Genomic DNA, 26,687 nt, shown 5'->3' with positions numbered 1-26,687 from the left:
GCTTTCTTTGCTGCTGGCTTGTTGGTGGGTTTGTGAAAGCGAGCGCGGCGCGCTATACGGCCGCATGTGCATGAGAAGTGGCGTGGGGCCGGCTCCTGAATGCCTGGCCCGCCGCGCTCCTCCGGCCTTGTAAAGCGTTGGGCCCAGCGGGGTGCCGGGGGGGCCAGGGGGAGACCGGGGGCGACACGGAGGAGAATGGGCTCTGTGAGAGAGACGGGACCTGGCAGCGCCGCCGCCTGTGTGGCACCTCATCTGCATGCAGCATCGCAACCCCCCACGCCATGGGGGGGCAGCCGGCGGCCATAATCCCCCCGTCTGCTCGCCACTCTCCTGCCGCTCCTTCTCCTGGTCCTCCTCCAGCTCGCCGGCTTAGCTCGGCTACAATTATTTTCTTTCTTCTTGGCTCATGTTTGTCTCCACTCCTCTCGTCACATCACAGCACATCATAGCATCTCCGCCCGGAGTTGTTTTATGCGTAGCACGTTGACATAGCGACACACGATATACGGTGTCGTACATTGTGGTGGTCTTTCAGGGTCGTAAGCTGCTGATCATCGGCACCAGCAGTTGCAAAGACGTCCTGAAGGAGATGGAGATGTTGAACGCTTTCAGCACCACCATCCACATTCCCAACATCTCCAGGGGCGAGCAGCTGGTGGAGGCCCTGGAGGTAACACACACACACATGCACACACACACACACACACACACGCACGATTAAATAAATACATTCTTCACAGTTGAGGAGATGTTCTTGTGTGCTCCTCTCAGCTGCTGGAAAGTTTCCAGGAGAAGGAAAGGGCCATCATTGCTGACGCCGTCAAGGGCCAGCACCTGTGGATCGGCATCAAAAAGTTAATCATGCTCATTGAAATGGCGTCCCAGGTAAGCGAGGACAGAGATGTTATTCCCCCTTTTAGCTGGAGCCCTTTCGTCCAGAAACCCAAAGACGAACGATTCTTCTCATCAGCTGCTTCATTACATTATTGGTGATACTTAATACAGTCATTTGTTGTTTATGTCGGCTAATTGGCTCCAGACCCGACCGTGGTAAGTCAAGTAGTAGAGAATAAACAGACAATTTTCATAGTTAAGACCATACATAACCCGTTTATGACTTTCTAAATAGGGTTTTTACCATTTTTAGAGCTCTCTAGACATGAAATAACACCCCTGTAGTCACCTTTACACACCTATTACCCAATATAGTAGACATAAGAGAAAATAAGACATATAAGACAGAAAACCTGTATACGGCCTTCTAAATAGGGTTTTTACATTATTAGAGCCCCTTGAAACATGAAATAACACCCCTGTAGTTACCTTTACACTTCTATTACCCAATATAGCAGACATAATAAGAGAAAATAAGACATCATTTTGACCAGAGGTGTTCAAAAGTTTTTCCAGCAAGGGCCACATAGTGAAAAATGAAAGGATGCAACTTTGCCACTTTGATATTTTGTAGAGCAACACATGTAGATATGCTAACAAGTTATACATATTTCATCTCAGCTTTGTCGTATCGCTGAAAAAGCCTACTACAAATATCAACCTTACTCTTTTTTTCCCCATTTTTGCTGCTGTTTTAAATATTTCAACTTTCTTTTTGAATAATTTTCTTAAATTCTCTTGTCACAATATTATGCCTTTTTTTTGCAACCTAATTTTCTAAAAATGACAACTTTGTTTTGCACATTTTTCATAATATTATGGCTTTAAAAAAGTCATCCCTTTTCTATAATATTTCAGCTCTGTGCTACTGAAATGAAATTATTTTTTCCTAATAATGTTACCACTTTATTCTGGTAAAATTGCAACTATTTTTCTCATTAGAAAATGACTTTTGTTTACTTAATATTTTGACTTTATTCTAATTAAATTACGTCTGTTTTTTTTGTTTTTTACAACAATTTCAACATTTTTCTTGTAAAATTTCTTCTCACAATATTAGCACTTTGTTTCCATAATATTCCATAATATAAGTTTTTCCGCAACGTACATTTCCAAAAATTACAACTGTATTTGTTATTTTGTGTCTCGTAATATTATGACTTTGAAAAGAATAACTTTCTTTCATATTTCAACTTTATGCTCTAAAATGACATTATTTGTCCTCATTATATTACAACGTCATTCTTGTAAAAATATGACTTTTTTTCTCATTAGAGTACAACTTCTTTCTTTTAATTTTTTGTTTTTATTCTTGTAAAATTACTGCCCAGGCCGCACTGTGGACACCCCTGTATTAGATATAAGGAAAAAAAATACTTTCCTTAGTCATAATTTTATGAGAAACAAAACGAAGAATGAAATTTTGCAAGAATAAAATTTTGGAAAATTAGATTGGGATAAAGTTCTGAACTATGAAAGAATGTTTAGAAAGTTATTCTTCTTAAAGTGGTAATATTGCAAGAAAGAAAAGAACAAAGTTGTAATTTTTGGAAAATTAGGTTGCGAAAAATGTTACAATATTATGGAAACAAAGTCATAATATTATGTGAAGAAAATTTACAAGAAAATAGTTGTAAAATTAAAAAAAAACAGCAGAAATAAAATGAGAATAAAGTCAAAATATTAAGAAAATGAGAAAAAGAAATAGCTGCAGTTTTACCAGAATAAACTGGTAATATTACGAGGTAAAATGATTACATTTCAATAGCGCCGAGTTGAAATATTAAAGAAAAATGATGATATTTTTTGAAGTCGCAAAACAAAACTAGGTTGGGTAAAAAGTCATAATATTGCCACAAGAAAATTGACAAAGATTATTTACAAAGAAAGAAAAATATTTGTCCAAAAAAACCCTCCAAAAAACAGCAAAAATGGAAAAAAAATACTAACAGGCTTTTTTCCACCAAAGCTGAGATGAAAGACATATAACTTGTCAGCATATCTACTTGTGTTGCTTTACAAAATATCAAAGTTGATTTTTCAGTCTGCTGAGGGCCAATAAAATAGGAGCTGCGGGCTGAAAATGGCCCGTGTGCCACACTTTGCAGGCAGGCGTGTGCGGGCACTGCAAGTGGTACACTAGAGTGGTATTGGAATGGTATATGATTAGTAGTATATTTCTGTGCTGGCGAGTGGGCGTGGCCACAGTGTTTTCCAGACGCTCTCCGGCTCGTCCTGCCGCATCTGGTCGCCAGAGCGTCCCCTCGCCGCGGCACGCGAGCAGCCGCCGTGCGTCACGTCCAATGAGCAAGCGTGCGGTTGCCGCATCCTGTACGCTCATACTTGACGACGCTCGCCGTCCAACTTCCAGTCACGAGGGGACACACATGTGCTCGCTTCCCAAAAGTCAATAAGTATCAGGCGTCCTCCAGCCTGGCGAGGGGGGGGTGAGGGGGCGGGTGACAGGTTGAGCGAACATGTGACTTTAATTTATGCAAAGACGACTCGGAGGTGTTTGTCACGCGGCCTGCGGGGGCCGGCGGTTTGGCCTGCAAGTCGTCTTTTGGTGCATTTTTGACCATTCCAGTCGGAATGTTCAATTTTGGTTTTCCTACACCCACATCCCACACCTCCTCCCCCCACACACACACACGTGTGCTGCAGTGATTTACTACTAGGAAGGCGTTAACAAGCACCAGGATGTTGCGTAGCGTTGTACGGCGGCGTGTGGTATGTGGACGTGTACGGCCTGCTGGATGTTGCGTAACTGCTGTGGTATGCACGCTTGCTCACCGTGCGCCTGAAGAAGCAGGAACCTGCATTTTTATCCCGTCCCGTGCACCTTCCGGACTGATGCTCCCCCCCAACCACACCCCGTGGAAAGACCGCGTCGGGACACGCCCCTCTTGTCAGTCCAAGTAACGACTGTTTTTATTTTGTGCTTTTTTTTGTGTGTGTGTTGTTGCTAGATGGACGCCAACTACAGGGTCAACAAGTTCATGAGTCTGCTGCGAGACGAAGGAGCGTAAGTTCTTCTCTTTGCTCTTGTAGCGCCACCTAGTCACAGTTCAGGGGCCCGACGCGCAGAGCGAGAGTGGTGCCTTTGTGAAAAGCTCGTCATTAAGGTAGACGTCTCAATACGTCGCCGCGGCAACACATGCTGTGGATGGAAGGGCCACAGCAGGGGGCCTCGATAGGCAACATTCTGTACAGTGGTGTGAAAAAGGGTTTGCCCCTTCCTGATTTCTTATTTTTTTTGCATGTTTGTTATACTTAAATGTTTCAGATCATCAAATAAATGTAAATATTAGTCAATGACAACACAACTCAACACAAAATGCAGTTTTTAAATGAAACTTTTTATTATTAAGGGAGAAAAAGAATCCAAAGCTACATGGTCTTGTGTGAAATGCAATTTCCCCCTAAAGCTAATAAGTGGTTGGCCCCCCCTTAGCAGCAACAACTGCAATCAAGCGTTTGTGATAACTTGCAATGAGTCTCTTCCAGCGCTGGGGAGGAATTTAGCAGAATTGTTGTCATTCAGCCACATTGGAGGCTTTTCCTTTTTAAGGTCATGCCACAGCATCTCAATAGGATTCAGGTCAGGACTTGGACTAGACCACTCCAAAGTCTTCATCCATTCAGAGGTGGACTTGCTGGTGTGTTTTGGATCATTGTCCTGCTGCAGAACCCAAGTTGCTTTCAGCTTGAGGTCACCAACATTCTCCTTCAGCACAATTCATGCTTCCATTCATCACAGCAAGTCTTCCAGGTCCTGAAGACCATCACACTACCACCACCATATTTTACTGTTGCTATGATGTTCTTTTTCTGAAATGCCAGATGTAATGGGACACACACCAAAAAGTTCAACTTTGGAGTATTTTCCCAACATCAAGATATTTTTTGGTAAAATTGAGACGAGCCTTAATGTTCTTCTTGTTCAGCAGTGGTTTTGGTCTTGGAACTCTGCCATGTAGGCCATTTTTGTCCAGTGTCTTTCTTATGGTGGAGTCATGAACTCTGACCTTATCTGAGGCAAGTGAGGCCTGCAGTTCTTTGGATGTTGTTGTGGGGTCTTTTGTGACCTCTTGGATGTGTCGTGGCTGCGCTCTTGGGGTCATTTTGGTTGGCCAGCCACTCCTGGGAAGGTTCACCACTGTTCCATGTTTTGTGGATAATGGCTCTCACTGTGTTTGACTGGAGTCTCAAAGTTTTAGAAATTATTTAATACCTTTTCCACACTGATAGATCTCAATTCATCTTAGTTAAGTTATGTTTTAATGGGAGGGGCAATCACTTTATCACACAGGGCCATGCAGGTTTGGATTGTTTTTCTCCCTTAATAATAAAAAGTTTTATTTAAAAACTGCATAAAGTGTTGAGTTGTGTTGTCATTGGCTAATATTTACATTTGTTTGATGATCTGTGACATTTAAGTGTGACAAACATGCACAAAAAGAAAACACTTTTTCACACCACTGTATATCCATTATGTATAATACCTCAACTGAAATCATTTAAAAATGTTTTTATATAGTTTATTAAACATACAAAGTTTTTTTTTACAAAAGCCATATATAGTATTGTAAAAAAAAATGATTTAAAAAAGGATTAATATAGCTAGAGAATGGTATATATTTTGTATATATTAAAAATTATATATATAGAAATCCTTTTTTTTAAATGATTATTTTCCTTTATGATAGTAAATTTTGGCTGTTGACCAAATTGAGGCTGGAGGAGTGGCGCACGCTAGATGATTGTGATGAGTGCAAGCTACTGACCAGTCAAGGAGAGCTGCTGCCGCCTGATGAGGTCATCTTTGTAAATGGCGGCTCTAATATTCACCTTGGTGACTGAGCATCCTGGACTCCCAGGCTTCCATGCCGCCTTCTTGCCCGTGCTCGGCCATCCTGGCCCCTGAACCTCAGAGCCACCTTAAACATTTTGACGTTTGAGCGTCGTACCCCGTGCGACCGCCGATACGCTCGTTGACACCGCTTTGCCCTCCCGCAAACAGACTCGCCGCCGACAGGTTTGTGCCAGTTTAGAGGGGGGCGGCGCCACACGAGGCCTCTGGACCCGGGGTAAGATGGCAGCTGCGGTGTCCCAAGTGGCGTTCCAAATTCAAGTGTTTGTCTGGTGATCTTTGAAAGAAAATGAACTTTCTCTCCGTGTTGACATTCAGATGAAGCGCGGCCTCCGTCCCCCGGCGTCCAGCAAACATCAAGGTTCTCCTCCTCCTCCTCCTCCTCCGCGGCTGCAGCGTGTGAAAGCTAACATCAATGAAGAGTTGTGTATATCATATTTGATGTGTGTGTTTGCACACATACCTTTGCATCATTCCACGGACCTCAATGTCTTAACATGTTCTTTAGCTTTTGGTGAATAAATGAAAGACGGCCCCACACGCTGATGTGATGCTGTGTGTGTGCGCTTTGTTTGGACTCCCAAAAACACCAAAAGGCAGCTTTGTTGTTCAAATATATAATCTTAGTTCAGTCATACAGATATATACATTGTATAATAAATAATATTTATAAAAACATAACATTTACGATTATAAAATCAAAAGGGCATTATTCGCTTTCCAACATTTGTACAACACTTTGGATGTAGCGGGCGGGAAGGGGGGGGGGGCAGGAACAGGAAGACCCTATCACGCTATCGTCGATGCGCGTCGTCGGGGCTGTAATACCGCTTTGATCCTGGTGGGGGCGATAGTGCATCAAGGAGGGCTGCGCGTATCGGCGCAAAGGTTAGGCGAAATGTTCTTTAGCTCCAGACGAGCTTCGCCGCATCGGCCGCTCGAGAAAACGTGATGAGTTAGTTTTCAGGCCGGTCACTTCCTGTACAGTTTAGCGACACACGTAACATTAGCCGACTAGCTAATTTCATACACGTTTCACTCTGCAGCAGAGCAACTCAAAAATGGTCATCTTAACCTTAAAGCAGGGGTGTCCAAAGCGTGCAACTTAGATATTTTGTAAAGATACATAAGAAGGTCATCTCAGCTTTGTCATATCGCTGGAAAAGTCTATTATTAATGTCAACTTCACTCTTTGCTCTTTTTTTCCCCCATTTTTGCTGTTAGTGAACTTTCTCCTTAAATAATCTTTGCCAATTTTCTTCTTGTAATTTTATGATTTTATTCCCTTAACCTTTGGATTTTATTCCCATAATGTCATAATTTTTTAGTCCCAATCTAATTTTACAAAAATTTCAACTTTCTTGTTTTGTTAACATGTCTTTTTTCTTTCATATTTCAACACTACACTACTAAAATGGCATTTTTTTTTCTCATAATATTCCGAGTTTTTTTAAATTTGCGACTTGTTTTCCCTCGTTTGAATATGAATGTTATTCTCTTAATATTTGGACTTTATTCTCGTAAAATGACAGCTGTTTTTTTCCAACTATTTCAACTTTCTTCTTGTAAATGTTCTCGTAATTACGACTTATGACCCATAATATTTTGACTTTATTCTTGTAACATTATAACTTTTTTCTGCCAACTGATTTTCTGTCCTGTATTTGTTGTTTTCTTTGTTTTTCCTATATAATCATGTTTTTTTCTTTGATATTTCAACTTTATGCTACTAAAATGACATGATTTTTCTTCACCTTATGTTGTTCTCATTAGATTATGATTTTTTTCTCATCATATTTGGGCTTTATTCTCATAAAATTACAGCTAGTTTTTATTCAGTTTCTCCTGTTTTTTTTTTTTTTGAAACTGCTTTCTTCTTGTAAATGTTCTTCTCGTCAGTATCACTATATTACCATAATTTGGTACTTTATTCCCATAATACTATAGTGTTTTTATGCAACCTAATTTTCAAAAAATGTTGTTTCTCATAATATTATAACTTAAAAAAAAAACAACTTTTTTTAAATTCATATTTCAACATTATTTTTCCTCATAATATTCCGACAATATTCTCGTAAAACTGAGACTTTTTTCTTGTTAGAATACAACTTTTTTGTCTTAATATTTTTACTTTATTCTCGTAAAATTACAACTGTTTTTCCCCCATTTCTGCCGTTGTCTTTCTTTTCAACAATCTTCTTGTAAATTTTCTTTTCATAATTATGACTTTATTCTCGTAATATTTTGACTTTATTCTTGTCATTTTGTAACTTTTTCCAAAACATAATTTTCAAAAAATGACAACCTTACAAATTTTGTGTTTGTTTTTCATACGGTTACGACTTAAAAAAACAAAACAAAACATCTTTTATCTTTAACATTTCAACTTTATGCTACTAAAATGGCATTATTTTTAACTCATAATATTACAACATTATTCTCGTAAAATCGGGGGGGTTTTCTTGGAGGTTACAACTTTTGTCTTTATTGTTGGAAAATTACTGCAGATTTTTTCAGGGTTTAATTTTCCTTGTAAAATGTTATTGTTAGAATAAAAAACAGCTGTGTGCCACAAACTGCCCCCGGGCCGCACTTTGGACACCCCTGTGTTACGATGTCCTTTGAGGAAGTGGAGTTCCTCCTTTAGAAAGTAAACCCTGTGATTTGGACCTGATGCGTGTTCCTAAGTATATTTTCTAAGCTCCAAGCATGCTGAAGCTTGACTTGAGTCAGACCCTGTGGTTGCTCGTGTCACAGCACCGCTACGCTAGCGTGGCAGCGAGCAAGCAGTTAGATGAGGGGAGGGGGGAGGAAAAAAATCAATCCTGTTCCAATTCTTCCCAGAGTGAAGTGTAGCGAGGTTTGGCTGAAATGTGCCGTTGTTAGCGCGCGGAATGAGCTTGCCTGTTCGCACACATGCCGCCTCCTGCATACCTGTGCAGTCCTGGCCCAGTGGGGATATGTCAGCAATGCGGGGCCGTGGCGTTGCTGCGCTAGCGTCTCATCAGCTCAGTAGTTTGAAGACCGACAGCGACCCACTGCTGCTCTCAGTCCCATTCAGTAGTTAGACACCCGCCCACTCAAGTCACCTTTAGAGGTTGGTTTAGTTTGAAAAGAACCCCCAAACCCAGCCTGGCTGGCTGGGAAAGTGGACGTTAGATGCATTTCAAGCAAAACAAATAGTCTTTGCGTGGAGGTTTGACTGCATGAAAGTGAAACTGTACATCTGGTTGGCAGAGGGGGGAAATAAATAAAGACATGGGGGAGGGGAAGCTAGGGGAGGGTCAGTGCTGCGGGGGTGTGAGTGGTGGGCCAGGGGTGAAGCATCCACCAGGTGGGAGCAGGCCAGGTCAGATGGATGAGAGTGGGAGGGGAAGTGTGCGCTTCGAGGGGACGCCGTGTGAGGGATCGGGGCGGCCCTCGTAGTCCGGCGTGTCCGAGCGCCCCTCCCCCCTCACTTGCACGTGTGCACGTCGTAGACGCGTACGCACTCCTGACAGCTGACGTAGCAGCACCAGTGGAAGATGCAGTGACACTTCTCCTTGCGCTTCTCAGTCCGGGTGTTGTGTCCGCGGCCGCAGCACAGCAGGTCGCAGCCCTCGATGCCGTGCGACGACACGTTGCAGGCGCGGTCCCGCGTCCCGAAGGAGCCCGTCTCTTGGTTGGGCTCGCAGAAGTTGGGCGAGCCCTCGTAGTAGACCAGGTCTCGCTCGGTGGGGTGCTTGAAGAAGGCGTACTTGACTCGCAGGGTCTCCACCCAGCCGCGAGACTCCCTGTGCTTCTCCACCACCATCTCGGAGGCGCTGTCATACTTGTCTTTCAGGTAGTCGCCCAGCATGCGGAAGTCGGGCTGGGCCCACCAGCAGGTCTTCACCTCGCAGCTGCCGGACAGGCCGTGACATTTGCAGCGCAGGTGCATGTGGTCCAGGATAGTCTGAGAGACAACAGGGAAAACGTCAGTGATTCTTCCCTGGGGGGGAGATGGGATCCCAGATAAAAACATTCCAAAGCCTGCGGGTGATGCATACTTGACACCACAGACAAAAGTTTCATCAGCGGATTCACTCAAAGAAGAATCTGCTGATGAAACCCAGAAAAGGAGAATTCTAGGCGCAGCTGCAAAGTACAGCTGCTAATTCTCTTTGGCTCACATCATCGGTGGGCCGCCCCCCCCCCAGGCGAGTTCCACCTTTGTCTCGCTTTCATTCAACATCTATATTTAGCCCCCCCGAAATCCCCGTGCTCAGGCACAAGGCAGGTGGCACCCCACCAGCATATCGGTGGATGGACAGGTGACATCATACAGGGTGCTTGCGGTGCCCCCCGGGCCCAAACAAAGGCAGCGTGAGCGTCCAGGTGGCCAGGAGACGACCCTGCAGGCTGGGATCCCGCCGGGATATGTTAACTCCTTTCCCCTTGAGTCATGCAACTCATTTGACAGTCAGGGAATTTTGCTGTGTGTGATGTGCAAAGCCAGGGTGTGTGTTTGTGTTTCACCTCAAAGGGAACACTTGACATGAATGACTCGTTAATTAGTCTCTTTGCAAACATGAAAGGCGAGTGCTGAGCCACCTTGGACCTTGCTTTGTGCACTGGGAACAGAAAAGGGCCTTCCTTTCGTGAAGATGAATCCGAATACTACCTCCTCCACCTAGTCTTACCTCCTTGACACTTGGTTTTGCGCCTTCACGCCAATCAAGTGCTGTCCGAATTGCCCTTAAGGCAAGGGGAAGGGCTAAGGGCTGTCTCGCCCTGGAAACCAAGTGTGGTCTGGGACACCACTTGAAACCAAGGGGTAGGAAAACTTTTGTCGCATCTGGTGATGTCACCACCAGCAAGTGGCGAGGGGTGATGACCTAACGAGAATGGAGTGTCATCCAAATTCTCTTTCACCCCTTCCTTAAGGGAAAGGGGTAAGACGAAGGGGAAGGGCTAAGGGCTCTCTCGCCCTTGAAACCAAGTGTGGTCCCAGACCACACTTGAATCCAAGGGGTAGGAAAACTTTTGTTACATCTGCTTTTACGTCACGGCCAGCAAGCGGCGCGGGGTGATGATGCAACGGATATCGAGTGTCGTCCAAATTCTCTTTCACCCCCTCGTCTTGGCCCTCAGTTTTAAGGGAAAGGGGTAAGATGAAGGGAAAGAGTTCAGGAAATAACTAAGGACTCCAGTCCAACCTCTGACTGACTGATTCATTGATTAGGGGGTGTTTGACGATACTTGTACTTGGGTCGACTTGTATGACATATTTGGAAAAACACTCTTGGGTTTACCGTGCGTCCCGCTTCGTTGTTGTGCCGGTTCATGGCCGAGCGGGCGTCCGGTCGGTTCTCCCGGGCGTCGGCAAACTCCCTGGACACCAGCACGCCGAATTCGGCGTCCTCGCTGCAGCCGCCCCATTTCCATCCCTCCCCCGGGGGTCCCTTGTGGTGGGAGTCACAGCCGCACATGGTGGACGTCCCCTCGGCGCAGGAGCGCGTGACGGCGAAGGCGACGCCGGCTGAAGCGATGGCGTGGACAAACGCCGACTCTCTGGTTGCTGAGGGAGACGGGGGCCAAGCGGCAAACAGGCGGGGGAGGGAAAGAGAGTGTGTCAATCGTGTTAAACATGGTCAAGAGCGAAGTGCCAACATCCTGATGCTGCTATTCAAAGTCCTCCTCTTAATGTGACAAAGAGGGCGCTCACACATGTTGTTCCCACATGTCCGGCCTCCTCTAAAGTGAAGTTACATTCAAACTTGTGACCAGTTTCGCAGAGTTCTAACGAGTTAGTCTTGAGTCTAACACCTGGTGGCCTGCCCCTTTCCTCCATGATAAACGACCCTAAACACTGTTTGCTGCTGGATGCGTGAGGACTCCTGGGAAAAGGCCGGTCCCAGCAGTGACATCAGTCCTTTGTGGCGGTGTCACGGGGGGCCTAGCGCTCAGTGGGATCTCATGACCTCCTGTCATCCCTGAGGTGTGCTGCTTTGCATCTGGATAGTGTTTCAGGAATGTTGTCATCCCCCCCCCCCTCCCTGTTGAGTGCCCAAGGCCTTCAGGTGAAACCTAGCAGCACGTCGGCCCGTTCCTCTCTTGCGTGGGATGAGCTGACGCCCCCTTTGAAGGCAGCAGCTTATTATGTAAGCGGACACCATTGTTTCACAATCATAGCACACTTGTTGTGCCTCGGCCATGACGCACCGCTGGCTCTTAGACAAATGAAAACATACACATTCAAAGAGAGCCAGGAATTCCAAGATGGATCCTCCGGCTGTTCAATGAGACCTCTATTTTTACTTTCTTTACTGGGTCTTGTAGCAAGCATGATGTTGTTGTCCAGCAACAAAACAACAAACATGATGTTTTACCTCCTGCTAGCGTGACAGGATGGCACTCACCCGTCAGCCATCGTTAGCCATTCCGGCCGAAGCCGAGTCGGGTCCCCCTTGACGAGAGAGCCCCGGAGTGGCGGCTTCTCGCCAAGGCTAGCCTGCTGCTGCTACTACCTGCTGGGCCCATCAATCCGCCATTGTTTCCCTTGTGTCACACTGTGTTAACCGCACAAAGAGCCCAGCGACTCGCGCCCCCACCGCCCCTCTCTGCCCAGAGCTGGCATTCCCTAAACTTTCTTAACCAAGCGGCCGCCCCCACCCACCTTCCCACCCACCCCTTTCTTTCCCTCCACCCGTCGCCGATCTGAAATCCCACTTCCTGCGGGCTTCGGCGCTGGCTGATGCTCGTCCGATGCTCGTCGCCCCCGGTTTGGCCTCCCCGTTCCAAAGTGCACGCCCGGGCCAGGTTGGGAGCGCTCCCCTTTCAGCCTGTTCATGGCGGGAGTCAAAAGGGCGTGTGAATGGGGCGTCCGTGGGAGCCGGACTGTGTGGGGCGCGCACCGGCCTTCATGCGCAGTAGGGGTTGAGCGGAGCCCCCCGGCCCTTTTCTATTGCCTGTAATCTCATTTGGCCTCCCCTCTCCTTTTGATTTGACGGAGGCGCTTGGACCGCTCACATTCACTGGCCTGAGACACACTGGTGATTCTTTTCCAATCGACAAGAAGACAAACGTCTACCTTCATAACGACGCGCAAGTGAGGCCTCATCCCGTGGTATCGAACAATTAGTATTCTGCACGTCGGCCGCCTGATGAATGTGTGCAGTGTTTCAGTCGCACTTGACGGGTAGATTGCCGACACTGACCGCCGTCTACTGTATAAGCAGGTTTGGGGGAAAAGGCAGAAGGACGTATGGAAGCGGAATGCGTCGGTGCTTGTGCGGCGCTGCAGCCAGGAAAGGTGTCTATTATTGTAATTGCCCCAGTTAGTCTTTTGGCAGCCATGCTTCGCCTCAGGCTTCAAACTGTTCAAAGCTACATGTGGAGGTTTTGTAACGGCTTGCAATAGCCTTCCTGAACCCGCCGCACTCGTTAGTCATCCCAGAATGATGCAAACACGCCGTACCTTTATCCAGCACCGGGCCAAAGATGGCCAGGTTGTCTTTGATGGTTGTGCAGTTCCATCGGCGCCCCCGGAACTGGTGCTGGCACTCCTGGATCCCCAGCTTGACACCCTCGGCCACGCTGGGCATGATCTCAATGTAGTTGCGGCAGAAGCGCAGCTGCTTGGGCACCAGGCCCGGGATGGAGCCGCACAGGATGGGTTGGGAGCCCAGAGACGAGTACTGCTGCCCCAGGGCCAGGGACCTGCGAGGCGAGAACGTCATTGAGCATCTCGGGAATGTGGAGAACCAGAACATCTTTTCAACACGACGTCTCACATGCCAACTCACAATAGCTGACACTCGATCTGTAAGATATTCGAGAGCCCCGAGTCCAAAAGTGATGCAAATTGCCAGGTAGCAACATGGCGTCAGGGTACAACGACGGTGAGTCTTTTTTTTTTGCTTTTGCTTGTTGCACGTTCAAAATGAGAATGAAGTCATTACAACATCTGAGACTTCAAGTTGAATCGACACAACGATCCCTCACCTATCACGGTTAATTGGTTCCAGGCCCGGTTGCTATAAGTGAATTTCCGTGAAATAGGATTCAATATTTTGGCGTAATGGCATAGAAAACCTGTTTACAACCTTCTAAATATGTTTCTTAACATTATTAGAGCCCTCTAGACATGAAATAACACCCCTATAGTCACCTTTACGTTCCTATTACCCAATGCAGTAGATGTAAACAGAGTAAATAGGACATATTAAATGTAAATAAGATAACAGGCTCACACGTTAGCAGTTCCTTGCTGTTTTTTCTGCACAGCGTATTTCCTGCGGTGGCTATTGTCTCATCAGTGTTTTGTAACGGGGGCTTTAAATGGCTTTACACTCATATTACCCAATATAGTAGAAATAATGAGAGTAAATAAGACATTTAAGACGTGAATAAAACCCCTGCTTGTGTTGACTCCTTAGTGTCAGACGGACAGGAAGTGACGTTGAAGGTTTCGTGTAGAGTTTTAGCTTGTCGTGGGTTGTGGCCCCCTCAGTAGCCCGTGTTGTTATTTTTATTATGTTATTATTATTGTGTGAAATAATTTAAGCCTATCTGCCTGTTCTTGCGATCACGTCTCACTTTCTGGCAGCTTCTGCATTCTATTTGTATCTTAGTTCCTTAAGTGAGTTCATTTAGCCATTTTCAGGCTTGAAAAGACTTCATTTAGGCCAAGAATATGTACAATTTGCTTAAATATGCATATATTAAATAAATAGGCCATATTCAACTACGAAACAGCGATCGCTTGTTAATGAACACCATATAGTGAAGGAGCAATACTGGAAGGGACGACTGTCGTTCTTGTGCGGCAAATAGCTGTGCTGCTTCCGCCTGAAGAGTTCCTCCCTCACAGTTTGTGCCCCTTCCCACAATCCTGGTGATGGTGACCAGCTGGAGGGGGGGGGCCTCTCTGGATGGAACCCTGCCCCACCAGAGGCGACTCGTGCAACTCTGACAGCACGGCGATTCACAGTGAATCTTCTCTGACTTGTCCGCATGTGTACTAGTTTCTGCTATATAGGATTCAATGTTAATGAATGGAATATTTGCATAGTTTGAGCATAGAAAACATGTTTAGGACTTTCTAAATATGCTTTTTAACATGATTAGAGCCTTCTTAGTCATGAAATAACACCCCAATAGTCACCTTTACACTCCTATTATTCATTGTTCACCACATATCGTGTAACTCTAACAAGCTAGCAAGCTAACCAGTTACCCTCGAATGTATTTCTTCGAACCTGAGAAAGCCAAAAACTTACCACTTCCACACGGGATGAGAGGAGAACTTTTTCTCACTCTATCATGTGGGACGCGCCATGGCTGACTTCATGACTTCACGCGGTGTTAAGGTAATGTCATGCAAGCTAATGTCTCAATGTTTTGTGTCATTACTGCCGCCTAGTGGCCAGAATACTGCATATCACTTGTACTTCAATGTGTTTTGACTAATAATGGACCGTAGTCTACCACAAGTCAGCCATCATTTATTTACTCATTCAACACCAAAGATAATAGATAACAGATGCATTCCATGAGGCAGATTCTGTGGGAAAATATGTTGTCTTGCTGGAAATGACATCGTAACAATCCCGGCCGTTTTCAATTTACTTAACACACTCAAGTATTTTCACGTCATCAGACTGAAGTCCAAGTCACATCCTGAGTCATTGATGTCAAAAGTCCAAGTCCAGTTGCGAGTCTACGATGATGTTGTCAGGTGGTTATCAGGGAAGGTCTTTATTGCCTTCGTGTCGCGGGGGTATGCTGGAGCCTATCCTAGCTGACTTTGGACTGGTTGGCAGCCAATCGCAGGGCACACAGAGACAAACAACCATTCATACCTATGGACAATTTACAGTCTATGGTGTTTCTCAAATGTGGGAGGAAACCGGAGAAAAGCGCACGCACGAGGAGAACATGCCAACTCCACACAGAGTTCGAACCCAGTTCTTCCCGATCTCCTGAGTGTGTCCAACATGCTAACCACTCAGCCACCGTGCGGCCCGCGTTGAGAGATGTTTGATGAGATTAGAGTTAGGCGGAGCACGTGACTTGCACTTCTCTGCCAAAACGCCAGGGAGCAGAGTCTTCCTGCGGCGGCAGCGCAACCATAACTCTTGTTGACTAGCTTTTTAGCTTCCTGTGTGGTAGTAGGCGACTGAAGCCGCATCCACATGGTTGATAAAGGCTACGTTCAGACTGCTTTTTTATGCTTGTATGTGATTTTTTCATAAATCCAACGTATACGGCCGTCCCTCACATATCACGGGTTTTGTTGTTTAAAATAATGAATATATGACAGCTGGTTTGTGGTTGACTATCGCCTATTATCAGTCAAAAAATATTGAAAGACGAGTTAAATGTACTATTCTGGTCACTAGGCATCAGTAATGCTATGAGACACGACGTTATTTAGATCAAATTACCTCTCACACTGCATGGGGACTGGCTACTGAGCCAGCAGAGCCCAGCCGACATGCCATGGCTGAGATCCAGTGGAAGAAAAGGTTCTCCCCCTCATTATGTGTGGAAGTGGTAAGTTTTTGGCTTCTTTGTCACTCTGTTTGACACACTTTCTTGAGTTTAGAATAGGTAAATTGGAGAGGCTAACTAGTTAGCTTGCTATGCTCGCTGCAGCTGCCTGTTATGTCCCTGCAGTGATCTTGTAGCCTGCACAATGTGATGTAAAGAAAGAACACTAAACGTGACTATATGGGTGTTATTTCATGTCTAGAGGGCTCTTATAATGTTAAAAAAAACATTTAGGAAGTCGTAAACAGGTTTTCTATGCCTAATACGTCTTATTTTGTCTTATGATGTTTGCTGTGTTGGGTAATAGAGGTGTAAAAGTGACTATAGGGGTGTTATTTCATGTCTAGAAGGCTCTAATAATGTTAAAACCTGCATTTAGAAAGTTGTAAACCGTTTTTTATGCATAATGTGTCTTATTTTGTCTTATTATGCTGTATTGGGTAACAGTAATGTAAAGGTGACTATAGGGGTGATATTTCATGTCTAGAAGGCTCTAATAATGTTAAAACCTGCATTTAAAAAATGGTAAACAGGTTGTCTATGCCTAATGTGCCTTATTTTGTCTTATTATGTCTACTATATTGTGTAATAGGAGTGTAAAGGTGACTATAGGGGTGTTATTTCATGTCTAGAAGGCTCTAATAAATAAACCGTATTTAGACAGTCATAAACAGGTTTTCTATGCTCTAACTACGAAAATGATTCAAATATTAATATTGAATCCTACTTTGCAGAAATTCACTTATTGCGGTTAGGCCTGGAACCAATTAACCGCGATGAACGAGAGATGACTTTATGAACATTCAAATCACGTATATCAGACCTGTATGTCACCACAAGCCGACCGACGTCCCACAGTAGACAGGCCTGGAGAGAAATGTCGGACTAAGGAGCAGAAAATGTTCGCTCCGGTTTCAGGAAATCCTTGAAATCGCCACAAATGCACCTGGGCCGAGACCACAGATTCAGGCCGTGTGTTTTACTTGTGCAAACACACAGCACCAAGTGTGATGCCATGGTTTTGTTTCATCAATACATTGGATTTTAACCAAAACTCCAAATTGGGCATCATACCCTGCAGTGTGAAGGTAGCCACATGTATTAATGCATAATAGCGTCGGCCATGGGCCCGCTGTTTGGACTAGTAATTAGATTAGGAGTTACCAGAACACAAAAACGGCGTTACTCCCCACACTGAGCATCACTGACTTCTGATCACATGGACACAAATTCCCACAGACACACTCTTAAATCTTGCAGGAAGTCTTCCCTTGTACTTAATCATCGGCTGAAGTACTGCCATTTTATACAATTTGGACTGATGGTTCAAGGCTCACAGAGTATTGTGTTCCATGGCTATATACTGTAAACATGGAAGCTACCAAAAGAAACATTACACTCCCGTCTTTCATCAGAAAAAAAAACCTTGTTTCTACCTTTTTCCGTTCTTTAGTAATCAGCAGTAGAACATAGTTAAGTTTCAGGAAAATATCGGTTTCCAACTAAAAAAAAGGGAGAAAACCAGCTTTTTGTGAAAAGATACATTTCAAGCTTAACTTTTTGATGCAAATATTTTTTGCTTTTGTGACTGCTGAAATATCAAAACAACACAAAAGATGGGTTGTTCTACATCAAAATCATTTATTTGCAAATATAACACCATGAACTATTTGCAATTTCCACTTTTGGAACTGAACGATGTGTGTGCACGCGTGTGCATGTGTTAAAATTTCCCTCAAATGTGTAACCTTCTGCACGCTACTCTCTTTCACGCTCTCTCACTTCCTCCTTCCTGTCATGTGTGATTCTTCATTGATTATTCATTGAAATGATGGATTTTTGCCACCTTGTGGCATTTTCATGGCTTAAAGGTGCTCTGAAATGTTAGCGCATTAGTGCAAAGTTGCATCTTCACCTCTTTTTGCCTCTTGTGCAAAAAAACATAAAAGACGTATAAATACGTTGTTGGGATCGGGCGATCGGGTTTATAAAAACGTATAAACACGTCTTTGGCATTGAAAGACTTAAGGAGGTTCGAAGTAGAGCTTCAAAATGCAAAACGAAAGAATGGGAGTGAGACAAAAATGCAATTTATTGCAAAGAAGTATTAAAGTGAAGTGATGTTTGATCAAAAGTTGAATACCATATAAGCCTTCAAAGGAAACGTGCACTTTTTATGGAATTTTGCCCATCATCCACAATCCTCATGTGAGACATGAACACACGTCTTTCTCTTTTCTGTGTGTTGTAAAGATATAAGAACTGGTAAAAGAGCTAAGAATACACGTAATGGAACGCACCTATTCCGCCTATAAAGCCTTCGGAAAAAACCTCCAAAAACAGCCAACAACGCCCCATTTCCATGATGTGACCTGCATATGAACCAAGCTACAGCAACACTGTTATTAGTATTGTTATGAACATTGTTACGCCCAAGAACTACGTTACTGGCGTAGTGACACCTCGCCACACCACACCGGCTAGCTACTAGCCGGCTAACGACTAGCTTCACCACACACTCGCTCACAACGCCTTAGACCGCTAGCGAAAGGTAACGCTACATATTGGAGCTGCCGCCACTGCTGCTGTGTTTTTGTCTTTCAGTTTGGAAAAGTTAACGCTAGGTGTAGCGTTCCTTTCCATGTTGCTATGTGAACTCAATGCACCCGGGAACGTTCCTCTAATGCTTAAAATGATCAAAATACGGCAAAATACTGTAAGTATTACATGTTGTCATGAATGTACCTGTTACTACATGCTCACAGCATGGATAGAAAACCATAAAACCTTGTTGGAGGTGTTTTATAGCGGACTTTCTAGGTGGCATAGGTGTGTTCCATGAATTAGCTGCCTCTTTTTTAGCTGTTTTGATATCTTTAGCACTGCCTTTAAAAGGCAAAATCTTGGATTGATGTGGATTGAATGTGATTTTTCTATCAGGTATTCACATTGTCCTGATATCTTGATGGCAAAGGCAAAAAAGCTTTCTCTCTTTGAACGCGGTGGGATTGTTGAGCTGCATAAGCAAGGCCATTGCTGCTGAGGTTGGACGCCGTAGGACAGTCATTTCAAAATTCTGCAAACATCCTGAGGCTCACGGAACATGAAAGTCGAAGTGGTAGGACCCAAAAAAGGGAGCAGGAGGATTTTTTCCTTCAATGGAACAACAGAGCTTCAGGTTGTGCAGGGGCGTCAAACGGCAGCTGTGTATGTGGAGATTTTGCAGGGGGCATCCCTCTTGACTGAAGGCCCTCGTCTGGGTGGTAATGACTGGCTTTTTCAACAGGAAAAGTCTTTTCAACGCTGCACTTCACAAAGGACTTCTTCCAGAGGAATAAGCTCACTCTTTTGGACCATCCTACATGTTCCCCTCATCTAAATCCAATGGAGAACATTCGGGGATGGATGGCAAGGGAGGTTTACAAAAATGGACATCAGTTCCAGACAATGGATGCCCTCCGTGAGGCATCTTCACCAGCTGAGGTTACATTCCCACCAGCCTCCTGGAACCACTGGCATCAAGGATGCCCAAACCCATTTTTCAGCTCATTAACAGGAATGGTGCAGCTACTCATTACTCACTCCTTTTTTCAACATTTTATTTCTATTTTAGAGGGCTTTCGGGTGTTTTTTCTTAGCTATGGTCTTAAACTTTTGATATTTCACTTTAATGCTGGTTTGCAATAAATTGCTTACTCAAATTTTTTTTTGTCTCACTCCCGTTTCTTCTTTTTGCATTTTGAAGCGGTACCTCCTTAAAATTCAATCTGCAAATTTTCAACTACTCGTGAATTTTTGCCCAAGTGTGTAGCACAGATTAATTTGGGAGTGTCCAACGTCTGAAATGCGTCAGCGCTTTGTTGGAATGGAGTGGAGGCGCTGATGAATTGACACGCGTCAGTTTGTGGTGCCAGAAGTTTATCGGAGGCCATTCAGGTGCTGCGTTTTCATTGCTTTCAAAGTACGCGGCGAGAGGACGTGGGCGGCGCCCATGTTTTAACACGTAGAACGCCCGTGATGAGCTCGTGACTCAAGCGTCTTCATTTATTTGCAAGTCAGCATGGCGACCTCGTAGGAGGAGACGCTGACGTTTCATTCTGGTGAAAGGATGACAGCGTTGGACGGGCACGGTTGACAGTGATGAGGTGATGACCTCAGGACCCCTGCAGGGTGCCACCCAATCATCAGAAGAGTCATGTGCACTTTGGCTGTCTACGACTTTAAACCAACACCATACATTTTCCCTGCCCCGATCTGTTGTCATCACATCACGAGGAGGCTTCCAGTACACATTAGCATTTTTTTTAGATTTTCTGGAGCGCAGCATTCGTGTTAGCTAACAGTGTTTGTTGTGTTCCTTGCTGACTTCAGCGTGTCTGCTGACTCAGCACCTTGATCACACTGTCTCCCAGCGTGGCCGCCCATTAATCTCAGTGCGGCATACGCCCAAACGGATGTGGAGATGCAACAGTTGGCGCTCCGGTTGGATGCTCAGGTGACGGCCTCTTGATCCGTATGGTTGCCTTCTTAGCGAGGCGCTAATGAGTGTCAAGGCCCCGAGGGGCCGTGTGTGGAGTCATGCGCACGACCGCCTCATGTGCGCCACGCTCAACCCACCCGCCCCGGCTTCTGGGAAGCTGTGAGCAACAAGTCCCGACCGGAGCGGCGAGCCGGCAGACCTCCAGAGAGCAGCCAGACGGGGGCATCCGCTGCAGGCGCCGGCACAAACGACAATGAGCGGCGGCGGCGGCCAACTGCAGGCTTTGGCAGGTGCGTGCCCCGGCAAGTCCCGCGTGGGGCCTCTCATAGCCTGGGGGGCGTTACAGCCTGATTGGTGTGTGTGTGGGGGGGGGTTCTCTGTAGCTAACGCGGGCCCATGTGAAAGTATGACGATGAGCGATGAAACAAAGAGATTCCTCCACACATGCTGCTAGAGTACACCCTCGACCTGCAAATGTGCAACATTAAAGTATTTCAGGGCCCGTTTCATATCCAAAAGCCCTGAAGAAGTATGCCTAGGTTGGAATTACAGGAGTTTCCGAACTACAACCCATGCTGAAGAGGCCAGAGATGGTCTTGGTTCTGATGTGGTTCTTAGAGCATCACAGACCACAGAGCGTGAAGGATGATTGCTCATGTGTTCAGGTCCAACCTAATGATGACCACTTAGGACCCGACCTTGACCTCCTTTTGGATTCTGATCATTTGTTGAGTGCGGGGCAAGAAGAACATGTTGAATTGAGCGTGACTCGTCTCTGCACTTTGGATGCATCGGGTCTACGTGTGCAGGTGTGTCTGCCAGCTAGCTCCACATTAAACGCAAACTTCACAGACACTTTAGTTGGAAAGGCTGCAGGGCTGACAAAGCGACAAAGCAGCTCGAGTCTGAAACCCCTCTGGGCTAAAAAGACGACTGCAAGAATCCTGCAAACAGGAAGTGGGTATCTCGGGAGCGATCTCCTCTTGAGCATGTGACCTCTTGACTGGATTGACGTCAAAGTTTCGTATCCATGAGGAAGTTTGCGACTCATCTCATGAATTCGTCACTCTTGCAGATGCTACCCGTGCCTCTCAGGTGACTTCTGGGAGTACGACTTGGATTCAACCCTGCGCTACCTCGTGTTTACCTCTATTTGTGGATGCCTGAGCGTGTTGTCGGAGTCGCCCGCAGGCCGCCGTGTTGCTAAAGGAGGCCCCGGCACAGCCGCGCGTTGTTTTTGTTTTCAAATCCTCCAGCAGTCCTCGGAGAGCCGAAGACGCTGGAAAGACGCGAAGTGGGCCACGGATGGTTGGCGGCTCTGCTCCAGGCTGGGACTTTTCCTGGTGGAGGAACTCCCTTGCTGAGGACTTTTTCTTTGGCACACTTTTGATTTGTAGTCCAACAGCTCCTGGCTGATCAGATAAAAAATGACAGGACCACTGACTAATGTTCCAACCTGTTTGGAGGATTTCTACCCGCCCCCGCTCCTGCTGCGCAGAGAGTGCGGCGTTGGGACAAGGAGGCCCTGCAGTCACACGAGTGGAGACTGAACACCATGTAAACTTGTGATCCTGCAGCGGGAACTCGGACACCGGACACAGAAAGTGGTTGAAATGAACTTAGAGGGACGACGTCAACGAAACACAAACTTGGTTTCTCCGTAGTGACCCCACGCAGATGATCTGCAGTCATGGTACTCGGTTTTATAGTTTCTTAACAACAAAGGTGTCTGGTCTCTGGACTCGCAAAGGGTTGGTGTTGACCTGGCAAGATTTTGAGAGCTTTGTGATGAAAAGCGTCACTCTCTGCTTTGTCTCCACAACTACTGCATTCTCTGCGTCTGACAGCAGTGCTGCTGCTGTCGTTGTGCGTCTACATTGTTGTTATGGAGATAAAGGTTGACACCTTCTGTAGTTTTGATCACAAAAACTGTTTTCCTCTCGCCTTCTTCTCCTCTGTGCTCCACTGGGGTGACTCTGCTTCATTTTTCTCCACATTGTGCCAACGTTTTGCCACCGAGTTCCTGAACCACTCTGCACATGTGCAGTAAAATTAATAGATTGTGCATTTTGATGTAGTTTTAAGTACGTGAATTAAGACTAAAACCGTAATATGTACTTTAAATCGAAGAAAAAGGGGCCCCTGGAAATCTTCTTCCATGTTTGGAGGAGGCGGCGCAAGTGACGTCGGATCCGGACACCCCCACCTGGAGCTTATGCTTCCCTACAACCCACTGTCTGATATTATACGCTATATTTATTTACAGTATGCCCGCTCATTGTGTTGAAGGCTTTCTGCTGGAACACTCGAGGAGTCGCAGTAAGCTTGTTCACATTTCTCAAAGACACCATTTGCCTCGACGGATGCGTCAGCAAACTTGATGGGACAAATGCGTCTGTGTAGGCTCTCAGTCGTACAGGAGTTGTCCATCAAGGAAAAGGCTTCTTGAGACGTCATCTGTACTTCTGTGAAGAAGGTGTCGGACGAGGATGAGGAGCGAAAAAGGAGCGAAAAAGGAGCGAAACGTCCGACACCTTCTTCACAGAAGTACAGATGACGTCTCAAGAAGCCTTTTCCTTGATGGGACAAATGTTTCCATCCTGCCGCTTCATTTCAAATCATTCAAATCATCACTTCATTTCATGTAACAAGTTATTTACAGATATGACACCATGAACTATTTACAATTTTCACATTTGGAACTGAACTGTGTGTGCATGCGCACGCGTGTGCACGCGTTAAAATTTCCCTGCAGTGCGTAACCTTCCGCGCGCTACGCTCCTCCACGCTCTCTCACTTCCTCCTTCCTGTCATGTGTGTTTTTTTCCGTGCACAGGATCTCTACCCAGCTCTTTTAAAATGCACTTCTGCCACCTTGTGGCCATTTTTATGGCTTAAACAATTGCTCTGAAGTGAAATCCATTAGCGGGGAGTTGTGTCATCACCTCTTTTTGCCTCTTGTGCAAAAAACCCATAAAAGACGTGTAAATGCGTTGTTGGGATCGGCCGTTCTGGTTTATAAAAACGTGTAAATACGTCTTTGGTATTGAAAAAGTTAACCAAGCTACTTTGACATTGTCATGATTGTTATTGACATTGTTACGCCCATTGAACTGCGTTACTGGCGGAACTTAAACCTTGTTGGATGTTTTTTAATAGCGGTCTTTCAAGGCGGGGTAGGTGGATGATGGGCAAAATCCCCCCCAAAAAAGTGCAGTGTTCCTTTAAGTTCTGGTTTAGAAGCAGTCCTGCACCAGTGCAGTTGAAAGGCTTAGCTCTGTGCTAGCTATGCAAATCTGCAAATCATAACTCGCACGGGAGCGCCAGGAATCCTCAGGTGTGCGCCTGGAATCTGTGGAGCGGCGCATACAGCGCCATTTTGGAAACGCTTGAGAGGACAAACGCGTGTTTGTTTCTTAACAGTCGCTTCACGTTGCTGTTGCTGCACCGAATGTGGTCCTCACGTTCTGTTTTATTTTTGAAGACCGCAAACAACTTTTTGCAGATACCTAGCGTGAGGTTGACCGGGTCATCCAGCCCGGGGGTGCCAGAGGCTGCACAGGTGTGATCAGCACATCTCGGTGCATTGACCCCGCGTGTCTCCGCCAATAATTAAGGTGGCGAGCAGGTGAGATGGACCAGCTAATGAAGACTTTAATATTGTGTGTGTGTGTGTGCGTGTGTGTGTGTGTGTATGTGTATGTGTGCGTGTGAGTGTGGGGCCTAATGAGCGTGTTGCCTCTGGCCGCACAAGGTTTCCCTTTGAGGAACTGGCCCGGCCTGTCTTTTACCGCTGCTAATAGCCATGCATGGACCCGGGGGGGTGGTGGTGGGAGGGGGGTCACTTTGTCATTTCCTACGTGAGCTCGCTGCGTGGGCTTTGATGGTGGCCCAGATTAGGACTGCTTTGAAACGGCACTCTCCTCCAGAGCTCACCTGGTGATCACGTCTTCACTGGATAGGAAGTCCACCTGCCACCCGAGCATCCCCCCCCCCGTGCTCCCCCAGCCCTCATCTCCGCCTTCCCCTTTGCGACAGCCCAACATCCTTGATCCTTTGACAGTGGGAATCATTTAAAGTGATCCCTTCGCCAACCGTCCAGGGCCTGATTCAGAACTGGGGGGGGGCAATAGAGGAAGAGGGGGTGGCTGTCAGATAATGACATTCCTGAGACCCGGAGATGGACTCTAGAGCTCCATTTAAGCTGCTCGGGGTCACACTGGAGAGGTGTGTGTGTGTGTGTGTGTGTGTGTGTAGACGGGACACTTTGTTGAACCTCCTCAGATCTTTCCAGAAGGACCTTCTGATATGAAGACCATAAAGTCAGCATAATAATGCTCACTTTAGAGTCATGAATGAAAGTAACAGCGTGTTTGTTACTGAGCTGGGAGCTTTCATTGGCCCACACGTGGTTCATATGGGACATTGGAAAAAAGCCAGTGTGTAAGGTAGGGTCAGTGTTAGTGCTAACACACTAACTACCTTAGGTATTGATCAGATATCAGTAAAAAGCCAATCTGTAACCCTAAGCCTCCCCTAGATGTTGGCTTTTTACTGATATCAGATACCGATATGAACCATTTTTAGGCCAATAATTTAGATTCATATTTAGATTTATATTTGCTACTTTATTTTTAGATGAATATGATGAAAACCTCAAGTCAAGACTTGAACGAGTGTGTGTGTGTGTGTGTTTGCGCGCGTGTGTGCACGTGTGTGTGTGCGTGTGTGTGTGTGCTCCCACTTCCCGGGCCTGTGATGAGAATTAGGGATTAAGGGGAATAACGGTTATTGGATTCTAACATCCTGCGGCGGCCGTGCGGTTTGATGGTGACACTGCAAACGCCAGTGCGACATTCCGAGGGGATCCAGCCGAGTGTCCAAAAAATCCCCAAAATGGAGGCCGCTGACAGGAATGGATGCTGGAAGAACGGGGAGGAATAGAAACTTTCTTCCCGGGCCAATGTTGCCTTCATCAGCGGGCGCTCGACTGCTCTCATTTAAGCCCTCCTGTCTTGTCAACACGCTGTCTTGTAAGGAGTCCAAATTTACGGCCCCTCAGACAGCAGCAGCGGGAGGATCCCCCTCTGAAACCCGGCACCTTCTCTCGCCGCTTCATTCCTCAGCTCACCTGCGCCGTCACCTGGAGCCACGCCGCCAAATTTGTCAAGAGCTGCGCATTGTTTTGACGAACACGACACCGCTGTCACGTTAGCTGGCCGAGCCCGGCCCTTTGTGGCTCGTGCGCGGCGGTCCCCGGGCCCTCCAGCGCTTGGCGGCAGCCCGCCGGCTAAATGGAAGCAGAAGAAGATGCTGGCGCTTCGGAGCGGGCCACATGCTCTCCCTGGGCTACCGAAGGCGTAGTAGCGCTGTGAGCCAAAGCTGCACTAATATCACATCGCTCGCTCTCTGGAAAGTTGACTGAAAGCGAGTCGACATGTCGATTCTTGCTACGATACCATCAACCAGCAAGAGCCTGACTGTGGTTTGGAAGCACCGGTGTGTTTTTCTAAAGTGTGTTCCATCCACACAGCAGCCCTTCCTGAAAACAAGTCCATCACATACTTCATCACAACTCCTAAAGCGCTCAAGCGGGCCTTTCTTTGGCGCGTTTGTCGTCGGCGCGGCGCTGGTACTCACCACCAGATGGGATAGCCTCCGAGCACCCGCGAGCCGCACAGCCACACACACATCAAATATCCAAGCAGGTACAAATCCATGAGGCGAGCCTTGGCGGACGGATCAGCAGCGCCTGGAAGCTCCACTTCCCGGGAAAAATTGTCAATTTTCACAAGAAAATATTATTATTTTTTTATTTTTTACAAATTTTGCCCCAAAAAGCAAGAAGCGTCCTGCGGTTTGCGTCGGGCCAGGACAGTGTGAGGGGCTCCTGGTGGCTGGGAGAAGAAAAAGTGAGTGACGCTC

The 26,687-nt window shown here is 46.1% G+C and overlaps 2 protein-coding genes across 3 annotated transcripts in view; one reads left to right on the top strand and one right to left on the bottom strand.

Annotated features, from left to right (window-relative positions):
- LOC129176846 (vesicle-fusing ATPase-like) overlaps positions 1-6,499 on the top strand; it is a 27,871-nt gene extending 21,372 nt beyond the window's left edge. Inside the window, exons 18-22 of one of the 2 annotated variants that reach the window (XM_054767304.1) lie at positions 536-670; positions 772-885; positions 3,864-3,919; positions 5,918-5,984; positions 6,086-6,498. In XM_054767304.1, the coding sequence (XP_054623279.1) occupies positions 536-670; positions 772-885; positions 3,864-3,919; positions 5,918-5,948 (336 nt within the window). In that variant the 3' untranslated portion in view covers positions 5,949-5,984; positions 6,086-6,498. Of the gene's footprint in view, positions 1-535; positions 671-771; positions 886-3,863; positions 3,920-5,917; positions 5,985-6,085 lie in introns of both variants that reach the window. The other variant, XM_054767305.1, reaches the window with a different exon arrangement.
- wnt3 (wingless-type MMTV integration site family, member 3) lies at positions 6,234-26,687 on the bottom strand. The gene is made up of 4 exons (XM_054767307.1): positions 26,403-26,687; positions 13,206-13,447; positions 11,041-11,306; positions 6,234-9,701 (listed from the first exon to the last, which is right to left on the bottom strand). Exons 1-4 carry the CDS (start codon positions 26,480-26,482, stop codon positions 9,222-9,224), a joined length of 1,068 nt encoding a protein of 355 aa, XP_054623282.1. The 5' UTR covers positions 26,483-26,687; the 3' UTR covers positions 6,234-9,221.

The sequence above is a fragment of the Dunckerocampus dactyliophorus genome, chromosome 2 (genome assembly GCF_027744805.1).
Source record: "Dunckerocampus dactyliophorus isolate RoL2022-P2 chromosome 2, RoL_Ddac_1.1, whole genome shotgun sequence".
Taxonomy (NCBI): Eukaryota; Metazoa; Chordata; class Actinopteri; order Syngnathiformes; family Syngnathidae; genus Dunckerocampus; species Dunckerocampus dactyliophorus.
Note: the sequence above shows the minus strand (reverse complement) of the source record. Positions and strands in the feature narration are given on the sequence as shown.

Coding starts and splice junctions, on each gene's coding strand:
- wnt3 (XM_054767307.1), bottom strand. CDS start 26,482: ATGGATTTGTACCTGCTTGGATATTTGATGTGTGTGTGGCTGTGCGGC. Junction 11,307..13,205: donor TGGCCCGGTGCTGGATAAAG/GTACGGCGTGTT, acceptor CGTCTCCCTCAG/CAACCAGAGAGTCGGCGTTT. Junction 9,702..11,040: donor ACAACGAAGCGGGACGCACG/GTAAACCCAAGA, acceptor GTTGTCTCTCAG/ACTATCCTGGACCACATGCA.